Genomic DNA, 16,907 nt, shown 5'->3' with positions numbered 1-16,907 from the left:
ATTTGACTTCGCTTGTGTTTCCTGTGACCCTGATCCTTGGCTCGTTTACCCGTTCTGTTACTTTGCCTGTGACCTCTGACCTCAGCTTGCTCATCGTTTCTGTTACCTGCTGCCTACCTTTTGACCTCTGCGTGGACCTGACTCTTCTTGCCTGGGTTCTCCCCAGCCGGTACACACTTCACGACCCTCTGTCAGTCTGCAGCCCAGTCTGTCCCCACCATCAGGGGCTCCAGTGAACACCTGACTGGCAGAGTAGACTCCGGGTTGTGTTGTGCCGGCTGGAGGGGTTCCTAACACCCATATGCTTATACTGCAGCCTTTTATGTGTGTATATGTATGGCAAGTACTGTTTAGGCAGAGCATACTTGCACCCAAATTCTAGTAGAAATGTATCTTGAAATACGATTGGATTTAAATATGGTTGGAACTACACTCAGGTTCCATGCCCCTTTTTAAAAAGCAACTTATATGCAAATTGCGTCCGGACTTGAATCAAGCCTTTATCTGACCTCTTTGTGACATTTTCTACATTCCTTGTCTTTGAACCAGCAATGATTCATATCATGTTTTTGTTTAAAAAACATTTTGGGGTATATTTACTAAACTGCGAGTTTGAAAGAGTGGAGATGTTGCCTATAGCAACCAATCAGATTCTAGCTGAATAATGTGTGTAGAAAAATAATAGTGTAGAATGCACTAAATAAATGAAAGCTAGAATCTGGTTGGTTGCTATAGACAACATCTCCACTTTTTCAAACCCGCAGTTTAGTAAATATGCCCCTTTGTGTGTTGCACATTTTTTTTGCTGCAACTCTGAAACATCTTTCACTCCTGTTTCTATAGAAATTGCAAAGGACAATGCATGCTCTAAGGTCAGTCTGACCTGGTTCTGACAGTAGCCTTTTTTGAATGCCACACTTTCGCAAGTCATGCCACACACACTAGCTTGTCCCTTACGTCATCTAAGTGTCACACTCCAAACAGGCAATGTTCTGAGAGGCGTGTCAGGTCAGTAGTGCGTTCTGAAATGCTATCTGATTACTTTTGTGAACTTGAATTTGCAATAACTGGTGGTCTTGGATTTTCTTGATTCTGCAGAATATCAACAATGTTTTTAATTGATTTGCTAGCAGGTGTTACTAGCGTTTTACAGTTTTATCATGTAACCTGGGTGTCTTTGCTCCCATTACACTAATTGCTCCCATAAAATTGAGGCTTTCCTTTCACATTCCACATTGTTTGCAGCAAAGTATACTTCCAATCTCTCATTATAGATGGTCCAATCTTCTACTAAGCTATCAAAAGCTAGTATTGTGCCAATATATCTCAACATTTTCACTGTTTGCAGCACTCTCGACTTTTCTGAATTGTTATAATATCACTCGCATGCTGCAATTGCGGTCTGAGTTTGTTTGTCACTCAGCAAACTCAGCTGCAGTACTCAGCTGTCCGCATAGGCTGTATTCAACTGTTGTTCCTTTCAGGGATTCCTTGATGTTAAGTGTGTTGCCTTTGATCCTCATCGCCAGTTGTGGTCAGAGGAGGGCTGGAAAAAGTTAGCCCGGGGGGCAAGGCTCCACTCAGCAGCCTATTAGGAACATTTTAAAGGAAAAGAAATGCAAGTGGTTTAGTGACTCAGCCCAAGGTAGGCCACTATAGGACTGGCCCGGGGGGGCAGATGCCACCTTGCCCCACAGCTGGCTTGCCCCTGGTTGTGGTGTCCAAGGACTGATATAAAACACTTTCCAACACTATTTGAGAGAGACAGCAACTACTGCATGAACCTTTACTACATACAAACAGGAAACACATTAAACAGCAAGATATCAATAAGCCTGCAAAGTATAGTCCCAGGGCCTGACTGATCTTTTTAAAACGAGCACGGAAATTGAGCGTACGTCCACCCATATTCAAATCCAAGCGGATGTCAAGATACGTTTCCATTTGTATCTGGGTATAAGTATGCTCTGCCTAAACAATACTTGTCGTATGTTAACAGACAGAACGGAGTGCAGGATATGCGCATCCATATGGGTAATATAAAGTCCCATCAGAACGCATGCAAAAAAACGAAAAAAACTTATAATAGAAATTTCCAAACCATAATACTGTATACTACAGAACTGGCCAATGAATTCCATTCACAGCTTTAAAGTGGTTGTGTAGGTGTGTGTGAGCTGGAGGACCAATCACGACAAATCTTAGGGGTATATTTATCACTCGTATCGCCTTGATCCTTGTTAAATAGGCCTTTACATTTGGAAGCTACCATGGAAAAACACGGCAAATCACCCATTTTCAATTGCCCTATGTCTTTTTGTCCTCTGATAAATAGAACCTTAGTTGCTTAAACACTGGAAAACAGTTAACACCTACTACTGCAGAGAAAATATAATGTTTTTTACAGCATGAAACTATTGACAGAAACTTTTGGTGCCTGTAAGGTGTCAGCAGTGTTGGATAGGGATGTTAGTCCACACAGCGTTAAACATAACTAAGTTCTTGGTTTATTTGACAATAGGAACAGCAGCAGTGATGCAGGTGCACACTGGGTTAATGGCTGCAGCAGTTGTAACAATTATAGAATGCAGTAAGGGTCATAGGGTCATACAGCAGCAGGATGCTGATGTCATTAATCACCTCCCCGTGCACTAATTGGCACTATAGGACCAACAGAAATAGTGTGAGAGACAACATACGGAGCGCACATCTCTCCAACAGAAACAACTGAAAATTAACAATGTTTTGCAAATCATCTTATTATAAATTGGGTGACATCTACTACTATGTCTGTTTTTTGGAGCAGCACATGGATCTGCTCCTCAAGATGTCAACATCTGCTATGCTTCAACCACTTTGCATGTTCTGATGGGAGATCTAGAAGGATAAGGGTCCCTTGATAAATATGGGTGGGTTTTAATTCTTTCCATCATGCTCAACTCGACATGCAATACCACAAAAATAAGCACAGAAAGATATTCTGGGGAAAGATCCAAAGACAGGAATTTGTGCGTTCACCTGTATATGCCTGAGCCAATTAAATTGGTGTATTTATGCAAATAGAAATGTTTTGCGGGAGTGCATATTGCACATTCATAAATTACTTTTAAATATTTTAACAGTGTATGTTATGGTCCATTTAATATTTTCAGTGTAATTGTGTATGTTGCAGTTGTTTATCTGTAATGCTGCATTACTGTTCTGTATTTGGAAAATTCTGTATATTTTTATGAATTTCTGATTTTTCTTATTCTTACACTTAGGTTCGGCCTCTCTTCTACCTCAATGTTTCAGACTTGCTTCTAGCTCTTTGCTGGCTCCTTGGGGCTGTTTTATACAGACAGTCCTTCAACGGGAATGTTTCATGCTACAACCTCCAGGCAATGGGTCAGGTGAGTGCATACTAATTGTGGAGACCCGTTCATCAGATGATTTTCATTGACTGAAATTGGAATGTGGTCAGTTGTAGAAAGGTTAATAGCGCTGATGGTTTTGATAAACAAAAAAAAACAAATTTGTTACTGTTTGGTGATGTGCCAACCCAAAAGTACATATTTTCCCCTGAAAGGTACAATAGTACAATATAGAGATGTTCACTGACCCCCTGTGTTTTGGTTTTGGATCTGTATTAGCTTTGTGTTTTGGTTTTGGTTTTGGCAAAATCGCCCTTGTGTGTTTTGGTTTTGGTTTTTAGATCTGTATTTTTTTAGAAAAATTGATAAAATGAGCTAAAAATCACATAATTTTGCTCTTTTTTTGCTCCTACATTATTATTAACCTCAATAACACAAATTTCCAGTCACTTTCAATCAATTTTGACCACCTCACAGGTCACAATATTATTTTCATACACTTTCGGCCAAAGACTGCAGCGAGCTGGCTCGATGCTAAGCAACAGAGCAACGGCACAAACACACGGCAGTTCATAACACATCTAGGAAACATTGCCACACAGTAGTGACAGAAAAGAAAAGTGGTGCAAGATGGAATTGTCCTTGGGACCTCCCACCCACCCATATGTTAAAAAGGTTTTAGAAATTCACATAGAAACAGGAGGGGTAGAAGGTACAGTTTAACAAACAAAGCACTTCAGCAACAAGGATTGCCACTTTTTTGTCTGAAGTGCTTGATTTGTTTGGGCCCCCACAAAACAAGCTAACAATGGGCTTAAGGCATCTAAGCTAACAGTGCTGTTAATGAACTGTAAGACTGCAGCAAGAGTTTGGTTAGAGCAATGTCACAAACACACAGCAGTTTAAATCACATCTAGGAAACATTGCCAGTGCCAAATAGCAGTGTCAGGAAACAAAAGTGGTGCTGTCACTCACCGGACGGTTAGTGCCTCTGGTCTGGTACGTGGCTCTCTCTCATTTCTGCCGGCGCCTGTCCTAAGCCACGGCCGTCCGCCATCTTGACTGGATTGCGCATGTGCAGGACTCTTGAACTTAAAACCTTACTTTTAATCCTATTGGTGAATCAATCACCACTCACTATTTAAGGCACCTGTGTCCTTAGTATCGTTGCCTGTTCTTGGTTCTCATTCCCTTGAGACTCCTAGGTGTTTCCTGTGTTCTGCTCGTGTGATCGGTTTTGCTGTGGACAAGTCCTCTCTGCTCATCCGTGGTAAACTTGCCCGCTACAGACTACCTCTACTCCGCTGCATGCCTACACCTGGACAAGCCTTATCTGCTCTTCTGTGGTAAACGTACCCGCTATAGACTGCTTGCCATTCCGCTGCATACCTGCACCTGGACAAGCCTGCTCTGCTCATCAGTGGTATAGTACCCGCCACAGACTATTTGCTATTCAGCTGCTTGCCTGCATTTGGACAAGTCTCCCTTGCTCATCAGTGGTATACATGGAGCTACAGACTACCCGCTATTCCGCCACCTACCTGCACCTGGACAAGTCTTCCCATCACCGCAGTGGTACAACTTGCTATCCGCAGACCACTGACGCTCCCGCTACCTACCTGCACCTGGACAAGTCTTTCCATCCCCACAGTGGTACAACTTGCTATCCGCAGACCACTGACGCTCCCGCTACCTACCTGCACCTGGACAAGTCTTTCCATCACCGCAGTGGTACAACTTGCTATCCGCAGACCACTGACGCTCCCGCTCCTACCTGCACCTGGACAACTCTTCCCATCACAGCAGTGGTACAACTTGCTATCCGCAGACCAATGACGCTCCCGCTCCTACCTGCACCTGGACAACTCTTCCCATCACAGCAGTGGTACAACTTGCTATCCGCAGACCACTGACTCTTCCCGCTACCCACCTGCACTGGCACGATTCTTCACTGCACATCAGTTGTTATACCTACCTCCGCATTATAGTTGCAAGTCGCTGACTCTCCTGCTGCATAGCTGCAAGTCGCTGACTCTCCTGCTGCATAGCTGCAAGTCGCTGACTCTCCATTGACATTCCTTATCCTAAGTTGTTGTACTGTTCCAACCATTCACCATACTGCCCAGAGGATCGCTGTGATAAACTCCGCCCCTCTGGTAAGTATAATCACACCTGGTGAATCCTGGGTAGAAACTCCTAGTGCCCGTGACAGGTGCAAGATGGAATTGTCCTTGGATCCTGCCACCCACCCTTATGTTGGATCTTAAAAAGGACACTGACAGTTTAACAAACTAAGCATTTCAGCGACAAGGAGTGCCACTTTTGTGGCTGAAGTGTTTGGTTTGTTTGGGCCCCCCACAAAGCCAGCTAACAATGTGCTTAAGGCAGCTAAGCTCATAGTGCTGTCAATGAACCCTACGGTGGCAAGATGTTGTTGTCATCATCTTCAGCTTCATCCTCACCCTCATCAGTGTGTACATCATCCTCACACATATTAATTCATCTCTGCTGAAATCCACCATTGCAGAAGTCTCTGTAACTAAAAAGTGAAAAACAAAAATGCAAAAAAAAAAGCTTTTATCTTTTTAAAGAAAAAAACACCTCTCTAATAAAGGTTAAAGTTTACTGTAGAAAAACATAAGATTGCCAACATGCCATTATACCCAAAATAATAAGCATTCAAGCATCAGCTAGCTTCCTTATCTCAGCTAGATCCCACCACCTGCAATCCACACTCTCATCATCCTCACCCTCATCCTCATCAGTGGTGTACATCATCCTCACACAATACTAATTCACCATTACAGAAGCCTCTTTACTTTGATGTAATTGCCGGTATTACCTTCCTCCTGGAATTTGCAGTTCATTTTGATGAACAACATCTTTTCCTCATTTTTAGGAAGTAGCCTCCTACGCCGATCGCTGTCAAGGTTTCGGGCTGTGCTGAAAACTCTTTGCGAGCACACACTGGAGGGTAGGCAGCTTAGGTATTGGAAAGTGAGTTTGTACATGGGTTTCCAAATTGCCTTTTTTTCCTCCCAGTATGTAAAGGGACTGTCTGACATGTCTATTTCTATGCTGTCTTTAAAATAATCCTCCACCATTCTTTGGATGTTGCTAGTAGGATCAGGTGGAGTTACGTCAAAGGTGCCATGATTTTTGGCCATTTCTTTTAGACCAGACCAGATGTCAAAATGTTGTGCTGAGTCATCTGCATCATCCCTGGGTCTCTTGGAAAAGCTTAGTTTTTTCCTAGCAGCAGTAGCCTGAGAAACTGAATGATGGGACTTTGTCGTGTCATGTACCACTTGAGCTGTCAATTTGCTTTCCAAAAGCTCATTGCACCTCTTGTGATCTGGGACAGTTGGAAATAAAGAGTAGTTATAGCTCTTAAACCTAGGATCATGCAGAGTTACCAAAATGTAGTGATCCGATTTCAAGATCTTGATAACTCTTGGATCCTGGCGAAGTGAATAAGGTACTTAAGATAACGGTCTACAAGTCCAACATACGTAGCGTAATTGCTTTGTTTCATCACCTCCTTCAATTTCTCAAGCTGCTTTTCCAAAAGTCTAATTAAGAGGATCACTTTGCTCAAGCTAGCAGTGTTTGAACTAGAGATGGTCACTGACCCCCGGGTTTTGGTTTTGGATTCGGTTTTGGATCTGGATTACCGTCGTGTTTTGGTTTTGGTTTTGGTTTTGCAAAACCGCCATTGCGTGTTTTGGTTTTGGTTTTGGTTTTGTTTGGTTTTGTTTTGCTATTTTGTTGGAAAATACATGTTTTTGTGCCTAAAATAACCCAATTTAGTGCTCCAACTGTTTTAGAGATAAGTAATCTAATTGTTGAGGTAATAAATCATCCAAAAAAACTGTTTAATTCTTCGTTGGTAGGCCTTCATTTATTCTACACACAAAACAGATTGTCTTCCTCTCCATCTATGCATATTGGCAATGCAGCCATCGTCTTTGGATGTATATTACACCCTACACTTATAGTTAAATATGTAAAGAAATGGAAAAAGACAGTTTGCTTTCTGTCTCTATAGGCCCCCCTCCACTTTTTAAAAAAAACAAAAAATTCAGCCATTATAGACTATACAATATTAATTGACATGGATAAAGCCAGTTTGGTTTCTGTCTCTCTAGGCCCCCCTCCACTTGTATAAAATACCAAAAAATCCAGCCGTTATAGACTGTACAATATTAATTGACATGGAGAAAGCCAGTTTGGTTTCTGTCTCTCTAGGCCCCCCTCCACTTGTATAAAATACTAATAAATTCAGCCGTTATATACTGTACAATATAAATTGAAATGGACAAAGGCAGTTTGGTATCTGTCTGCATCAGATCCTCTCTCCACTAGGAGTAAAATAGAAAACTATTCAGCCGTTATATAATCTAGAATATAAATAGAAATTGAGTAAGGCAATTTGGTATCTGTCTGCATCATAATCATCAACATCATCATTAGCGCCCTCGTCGCCTACACAAATCTCCTCCTCATCCTCTTCTAATTCCAAAGTGGCATCCTCAATTTGGGTATTACCGGCTACACTCGGGCTATTAAGGCACACATCAGCAGAATGCTCACGATTAGACATCCCACTGTTGGATGGACTCTCCACAGGGATTGTTGTCATTTGTGAATCAGAGCAAATATTCTCCTGTAATGCCTCACTGTTATCTTGCAGCTCGGCTTTGACGCGTAACAGTAGTTGTGCACCAATTGTAGGCTGGGTAACTTTTTGGGATCTGCCACTAATACCCAAAGGTGAAGGCCTCATTCTCTCTTTGCCACTGCGTGTGTAGAATGGCATGCTTGCAATTTTTTTTTTATCGTCACTTAACTTTTGCTCAGTTACACTTCTTTTTCGCTTCAATACAGTAAATTTTTTTTGGGTTTTTGTTTTTTGCACTAATTTGGAAACACTCTGTTGTTTGACATCGCCTTGGCCAGATGACGTACTGGGAACACTAACATCAGGACTGGTGACAGAACCTGGTTGCTCATTCAGATCATATGTGGACTGGTTTGAATCCATTCTGAGCGCAAACCACTGGGGAGTGCTAAAAATTATTTGGTAGATACTGCTGACAGATATGACTTTTGACAGCTAGAAATATTAATGCACAATTAGGGAGGACACCCCAAAAGCACTGAGGAGTGCTAAAAATTATTTAGTAGATACTGCTGACAGATATGACTTTTGACAGCCAGAAATATTAATGCACAATTAGGGAGGACACCCCAAAAGCACTGAGGAGTGCTAAAAATTATTTAGTAGATACTGCTGACAGATATGACTTTTGACAGCCAGAAATATTAATGCACAATTAGGGAGGACACCCCAAAAGCACTGAGGAGTGCTAAAAATTATTTAGTAGATACTGCTGACAGTTATGACTTTTGACAGCCAGAAATATTAATGCACAATTAGGGAGGACACCCCAAAAGCACTGAGGAGTGCTAAAAATTATTTAGTAGATACTGCTGACAGATATGACTTTTGACAGCCAGAAATATTAATGCACAATTAGGGAGGACACCCCAAAAGCACTGAGGAGTGCTAAAAATTATTTAGTAGATACTGCTGACAGATATGACTTTTGACAGCCAGAAATATTAATGCACAATTAGGGAGGACACCCCAAAAGCACTGAGGAGTGCTAAAAATTATTTAGTAGATACTGCTGACAGTTATGACTTTTGACAGCCAGAAATATTAATGCACAATTAGGGAGGACACCCCAAAAGCACTGAGGAGTGCTAAAAATTATTTAGTAGATACTGCTGACAGATATGACTTTTGACAGCCAGAAATATTAATGCACAATTAGGGAGGACACCCCAAAAGCACTGAGGAGTGCTAAAAATTATTTAGTAGATACTGCTGACAGTTATGACTTTTGACAGCCAGAAATATTAATGCACAATTAGGGAGGACACCCCAAAAGCACTGAGGAGTGCTAAAAATTATTTGGTAGATACTGCTGACAGATATGACTTTTGACAGCCAGAAATATTTATGCACAATTATGGGGGACACCCCAAAAGCGCTGGGGAGTGCCAAATATTAAGAAAAAATAATAAACCTCTATCCTCCTCTCTGCACTAGCGATTTTGGTTAGAGCAATTGCAAGAACAATATTGTATTCTCTGTCCCTGCTCTAATTAGCCTATGACTACACCTTGCTCTCTCCCTCTGTCAAATGGCGATGGATTGCTGTGGAGGCGTGTATTTATAAAGTTGAAGTATCGCGAGAACCGAGCCCCGAGATCCGACGACGTCACGATGACGTTCGGCCTCGATTTGGATTCGGAACGGGCGGGAGAGTACCGAGCTGCTCAGCTCGGTACTCGGATAGCCAAAGTTCGGGTGGGTTCGGTTCTCGGAGAACCGGACCCGCCCATCTCTAGTTTGAACTCACTTCACGGGTGAATCATTTCAGCACCTAAAACAACACGGAAAGTATTCTCCACTGCGCTGGACTAAATTCTCCCTCCTTTCCCAATGTCAGGGCTTGTGGAGTAAATGTGGATGGCTTTTCGCTGTTCCTCCATCCTCACAAGTATATAAAGTGTGGAATTCCACTTTGTTACCACCTCTTGCTTCTGTTGGTGGCAGGCAAAATAAATTGTTCTTGCAACTGCTGCAATTTATTACAGGCTGTTGCAGAATGCCGAAAATGTTTTGGGCCACAGACAGCATCTCCTGCTTGTCCCTGTCATTTTTCAAAAAACTCTGAACCATCAAGTTGATTGTGTGCACAAAACAGGGAATGTGATGGAATTCACCCAGCTGTAATGCTCTGACAATATTGGTGCGTTATCAGAAATTACATATACTGAGGAGAGTCCAAACGGGATAAGCCATGTTACAATGACATCCATTAGTTTATCTAACAGGTTGTCAGCTGTATTCCTCCTAGTGAAGTTGGTGATACACAGAGTAGCCTGCCTCTGAAAAATCTGGCGTTGCTGGGTACATGCTGCTGCTGTTCCTGCTGCTGAAGGCGATACACCAACCCAGTGGGCTGTCACAGTCATATAATATTAGGTTTACCAGTTCCGCTTGTCCACATATCTGTGGTTAAGTGTACAGTGGGTAGAATGGCATTATGTAGTCCAATAATTACATTTTATCCAACCTCCTGTTAGAGGGGAGGAATTGCTAAGATGCCATTTCTGATAATGCCACCAATATTTTGAGAGCATTAAAGCGGGGAGAATTCCATCACATTACCCGTTTTGCTCACACAATCAACTCGGTGGTACAGAGTTTTTAAAAAAAATGACAGTGACATGCAGGAGATGCTTTCGAACTACCAGAGAAAAGACTTGTTTTGTGGGGCACTCAAAAGGACAATATAAAAATAAAACTCAATTTTATTAATATGCATTAAAATTCTATAATGGTATCATCAAATATAATGGTATTTAGAGTAGTGAAATATTAAAACATGTAGATTGACAAATTGACCAAAATGCTATGTACTGTTAAGACCGGCAGCAGAACTACCGGAACGTGCCGTCCCTCTGGTGTATTCTGTTGTATATGCGGTTACCAGTACATATAATACTGGAAATTAAATGTTCCGGTAGTTCTGCTGCTGGTCTTAACAGTAAATAGCATTTTGGTCAATTTGTCAATCTACATGTTTTAATATTTCACTACTCTAAATACCATTATATTTGATGATACCATTATAGAATTTTAATGCATATTAATAAAATTGAGTTTTATTTTATTATTGTCCTTTTATGTGCCCCACAAAACAAGTCTTTTCTCTGTTAGTTCGAATACGTTATATCTTGTGTGGGTGCACCCTCTCTGGGTGGATGGATCTATGATAAAAGTTACTTTGATATATGTGTCCAAACTCCCGGAGAGTGTAGGACTTTCCTGGTGCGACATAGCTCTTTTTGTGGTTCTATGCAGGAGATGCTGTCTGTGTCCTGAAATATTTCGGGTAATTTTCGGCATTCTACAACAGCGTGTAAGAGATTGCAGAAGCTGCAAGAAGAATAGAATTTGAGGGGGAATGTAGCGCAGTGGAGAATACTTTCCGTGTTGTGCAAGGTGCTGAAACCACTCTAAGTAGTCACCTGTGACGTGAGTTCGGACACTGTTAGCTTGATTAAAGTGATTCCCCTAATTAGACTTTTGGAAAAGCAGCTAGAGAAATTGAAGGAGAAGATGAAACAATGCATTTCCGATAACTATGTCAGACTTAGATCAAGTACTTTATTCACGTCGCCAGGATCCAAGAGTTATTAACATCTTGAAATCCAATCACTGTATTTTGGCAAATGTGCATTATCAGAGGTTTAAGAGCTATGTGTTTTCTTTCTTTCCAACTTACCAAGATCTCAAGAAATGCAATGAGCTCCTGGTCAGCAAGCTGATAGCTCAAGTGGTAAATGACACAATGATGTTTCTTCCCTCAGTTTCTTTGGCAACTGCTGCTAGGAAAAAACTTAGATTTTCCAAGACACCCGGTGGTGATGCAGATGACTCAGCACAACATTTTGACATTTAGTCTGATCTAAAAAATTGCCCAAAAATCGTGACAGCTCTGCCGTCAAATGAGCTACAATTTCCACAAGCAAGGCCATTACCGGCAATTACATCAAAGTACAGAGACTTCTGTAATCCTGGATTCCAGCGGGAATGAATTAGTATTGTGTGAGGATGATGTACACACTGATGTGGGTGAAGATGATGACAGTGTAGATTGCAGGTGCTGGGATCTAGCTGAGAAAAGGGAGAGGTGTTTTTTTCTTTAAAATGGTAATGTAGAGGATTGGTATGATAATAACTGGTGCCAGCAGCTGCCTGGTCTTCTGTGGACTGATGTGAATCCATATCGATGGCACAGAGCAATGGAGATTGGAGAGTGACAAATACAATGTGACTGGAGAGTGACAAAAACACTGCTACCCCTGTTTCTGTGTGAGCAATGGCACTAAGTCTGGAAAGTGACAAGAACAATGTGACTGGAGACTGGAGAGTGACAAGAACACTACTACTCTTCCTGTTTCTGTATGAGCAATGGCACAGAGCAATGTCACTGAAGACTGATGATAAGAAGAACACTACCTTCCATCCTGTTTCAGTGTGAGCTATGGCACAGTACAATGTCACTGGAGACTGCCAAGAAAACACTACCCCTTCTGTGTCTGTCGGTGAAATAGGACCAGTTCTCCGTGGAGGGCAGTACTTATAGAATACAAAACTCGCGAGATCCGACGACGTAACAATGATGTTTTGCATCATTCTTAGTTCCGATGACGCGCAAAAGTTTTGGTGGACTCGGTTTTCGGAAAACCGAGCCAGGGCATCTCTAGTACAATAGCACAAATACAAAATCATGCGATACATTGCAAAAAAGCTGCCAAGAATCAAACCACACTACTGTTGTTATACTGAGAAATAAAAGAGAGGAGGTTCCAGTGTGTTGTACATATCCTAATGTGTTCTATGCTAACTATCTATTTTAATCATCCACTAACACCATATTGTGCATCTGTAAACTGCTTCCATTACCACAATCTCTCTGTACAAAATACAAGGAACAATTATACAGCAAGCTTAGCGTATATTATCTACTGAGTCCAGACATGTTATTGATCTGTAGTCTTCACCATACAAGAACATGGCAGAAATCTATACATACTTACACAGAAATAAAAGGACTGAAAAGGACAAGTGACTCAGGAGAACAACAAATCTGTGGTGAATCTGCTCTTTTACATATGAATGACTAGGACCTATCTGCACCAGCCATTTGGAGCTGCTTGAAAAATCAGATGATTCATTATTCATGTTTCACTATTGGTTCTGAGCATGGCAACTTTACGTTACTTTATATGTTCTGCAGCAGCTTGGTTAATTGCTTATATTGCAAAAAATTAGCATATCATCTTGTGTTATTTGTAGCCACAAGCCCTCTCTCTCCAAGCAAGATATTTTTTATCTCTGAAATATCTAGTTGCCAAGATTTAAAAACATCTTCGCTATAATTGTCTTTGAGCTTCTTCTACATATTGCTAAGTGGTTGTTGCACTATCTTTGTATTTCAGTGCCTTGAGCATTTAGTGTACCATATCAGTAAAATGCTTATACTCTAAAAGAATGCTCACCTTAAAGAAGCAAACTGGTGGATCAATGAATGAGAATTGTCTAGAGAATGGATGTTTCAGTATCTAAATAGGAACACAAATTTTAAAGAAAGTTAAATTTGGCCATGTTAATAGTTTAATGAATAATTGCATTTTTATCTTAATTATAAAATAACAATAAAACCCAAAGTACCGTTCACACTACATAAAGGAAAATAGAGGAGGAATAGTATTTTCATCAGTGCTGAAAGCTAACCATCCTATCCTACACTGGTGTACCATGAAATTTCCAGGCCTCATAGCTAAGTTTAAGTGGACCCAGCAATATGTGTCTGTGTGTATGCATGAGGACTGACGCGTGTACAGTGTAGCCTCATTTGCAGGGCCTGATTATCCAATAGGCTGACTAAGCTGCAGCCAATGGCGCAACGCTTTTGTGGAAGGGTGGGAGGGGGGAGGGGGTACAAAATATTTGATAGTGCAAATACTGTGACATGGAGAATTTTGAACTGAAAGAAAATTGTAGTAAGATTTTAATCTTTACGTATTCCCATGGTAAAGGCTGAAGACAATGACTCATCCTTGGGTGGGCGCTTGACGATAAACAAGTAGGAGAGACAAGGATTGCTACAGGTGCAGGCTTGGCATCCCCCTTCACCCTCAGCAGTGCTCACAAATGCCTCCATTCTGCTATACAGTTAGGATGTTAATGAAAATGAAATAAGTGACAAAGATTGCCATGAACCTCATAAAAGCCAAGTGGAGCCGAGTTTTGAAAACATGGTTATATAAATTGGTGAGGAGGGGGGGGGAGGGGCTTTGAAGGAAACCGGATTTTAAGTTAAGGATGAGTTCATTTGTATTTGCTGGTGGAAGGTGAAGGGGTGCTATGGGCGTATTAGCCTAGTTTGGCCTGAAACCTTATTCAGGCCCTGCTCATTTAGGCTGTCAGTTCTGGAACGGATCCCTGTGTATGCTGAGAAGAACAGAGTGGGGGTTGGCATTGCTATTGGATCAGCTTTACTACGGCCCCTCTCCTTTAGTCATCTACTTTGATGACTATAGTTCCACTCCTGCTATCCTATGGAACTAGTGGTATATGTTCATTGAACCCCATTGGGTCAAGTAATTTGGGGACGGTGGGTATCGACTTGCCGATACCTCTACAAATTTCCTGCTGGGATGGCTCAGATGTAGCTGGGATGAATCTAGACAGCTAATACAGGGACATCAGTCAGGGTAAGACAATGGGGATATGTGCATGCTGACACGGGTGTGTTTAACTCCTTGGTGGATTTAGTGCTTTAGTCCCACTGTCCTGTCAAAAGTTTATAGTGTGGAACTTATAAAAACTGTACAGAGAAAGGGTAAACAGGATGGCACACACTGGAACATTGTAGGAGGAACTCACTTTGGATGAATTGGACTAATAGCAACATGAGCAATACATTTTTAAAAGCTGTGTGTAGGGAAGACTCAACCCAGTTAAAAAGCATAGCAATGATCATATTAAAATTCAGATTGAATTCATGTTTATATTTAGTGTAGGACTTTGGTGTGTGTTGATCAGAGTACAGCTTGAAGTAGCTAGAATAACATTGGTAATGTCCTGGCCCAGCCCAAGTACTTTTCTCACCTCTGAGGAATTCACTTGTAATGTGGAGCGCAGAATGATCTGTTTGTTATCCTGTCATTGCTGATAATGACCTTGAGATATTTCTCTGAAGTCCAGTTTTTGTGTATAGTTACATACCAATACTTCCCACTGCTGTCACTTTACTACAATGCAGATATAATTCAACTGCCTTGAAATGAGTTTCAAACTTCAGAGCAAGCAGCGGTCGGCTACATTTCAGCTTGGTGCATATCACATCCTCATTGTTGTTGGGTCATTGTGTCATATTGTAGAGAGCCCACTTAAGAGCCTCCAACACAACTCCTTCCACCAATTGCACAAAGCTCAGCTCCCCTACTTCTATTGTTGTAATTATTACTTACTGAATTAATTTATAAGAAGGTCTTCGTTAAATATCCCCCCTCCCCTCAGTTTAGTAATTCAGCTCAGGTGTTTGCAATAATAAATTAAGTCCAGGAACAGCACATTCTGTAACCAAGGATTCATATGGAAGGGTGTGCAACTACACCTACACCAAAACTTGAAATTTAAAATACTTCAGTTCCGCGTCAGTGAACAGTGCGACCTAGATAACTCTTCATTTAAATCGGCTATGGCAGCAATGTCGACACCGGCAGTGTTTCAATAAAAACTTAACCTGTGGGGTCCCGACATTGCCAATTTAAATGAGGAGTTATCTAGGTCGCACTGTTCACTGACGCGGAACTGAAGTACCGGAGACCTCTGTCTTCGGAATCACTTGCGGTCAGCATGAATCACCCATAGAAAGTGTGCAGTGTCGCTTTGTAGGCAAGTCTGTTTATATTCATGTCGTTTTTTGTTCAAATTAGTGTTCATTTGAAGCTATCCTGGTTGTTGGGTTGTGGTACTCGGAAAAACGTACCCACCCCTTACTAACCAAGATATAAAGAGTTGCTTACAAAATGAAAAAAACAAAAAGGTTTCAGAGTGACAATACATGAAGTCTGCTTGTGAAACTAACTGACACCTTTATCAATTTATGTATCAGTCTTTCTGGCATTTGACAGTGGTCCGAGATGCTCTGTTCAGGCTGGGTTCAAATCCTGGGATTTATCTGTTTATGATTTATCAGTTACTCAAATGGTTCTTTAAGATAAACCTTCACATTAGTTACCCTTACTTGTTATATCTGTAGTCTAGTACACTGGTTCCCAATATTTTATATTGTTGTGACACATCTGTTGATACATTTTCAATATAATTAATATTTCATGGCTCTATGGGGAATTGCTGTATTTCCACATGTTATCAGACTTTCTTGAGCTAAATATACATAAAAGAAAAATAACTGACGAGCCAAGCATGCAGGATTCCTAACACCGGAAATAAAGTGACAATCATAACAGCATATGTTTATTTTATATCATTGTTAAAATAAAAGGAATTTTACACAGTGAGGTACAGGAAAATGAATACAAAACTATTAAATGTAATCATAAATAATAAGTACAGTTCAAAGCAAAAACATTTATTGAAGTGTTGGATTATGCAACTGTAGAGCAGAGAAAGGAATGAGTGTCTTAGCTGAGTTGAGTGAGTTGAGTGGTTTATGTATTCTGTTAAGTGTATTGCAACTATAGCAAATAAGATGAAGAGGGACAGCACTGTGTCACAGTAGGTAGCATTAAGGCATATTGGGCTGGGACCAATTCAATTCCAAACTAGGCCTGTTTATGAAGGGCCTGGAGAGCACTCCTGTTTTCTCCAGTGAAACAGGAGTGCTCGCCAGATTTAAAATTCTCCCTATTTATCAAAGGTGTCCCCGCGCAAAG

At 41.1% G+C, this 16,907-nt stretch overlaps 1 protein-coding gene across 1 annotated transcript in view; it reads left to right on the top strand.

Annotated features, from left to right (window-relative positions):
• TMEM116 (transmembrane protein 116) overlaps positions 1–16,907 on the top strand; it is a 75,904-nt gene that overhangs the window by 37,711 nt on the left and 21,286 nt on the right. Inside the window, exon 4 of the mRNA XM_075178486.1 lies at positions 3,264–3,392. Within this exon, the coding sequence (XP_075034587.1) occupies positions 3,264–3,392 (129 nt within the window). The remainder of the gene's footprint in view (positions 1–3,263; positions 3,393–16,907) is intronic.

This window comes from Mixophyes fleayi, chromosome 1 (genome assembly GCF_038048845.1).
Source record: "Mixophyes fleayi isolate aMixFle1 chromosome 1, aMixFle1.hap1, whole genome shotgun sequence".
Classification (NCBI taxonomy): Eukaryota; Metazoa; Chordata; class Amphibia; order Anura; family Limnodynastidae; genus Mixophyes; species Mixophyes fleayi.
The sequence above is the reverse complement of the archived record's forward strand: the minus strand, read 5'-3'. Positions and strand labels throughout refer to the sequence as shown.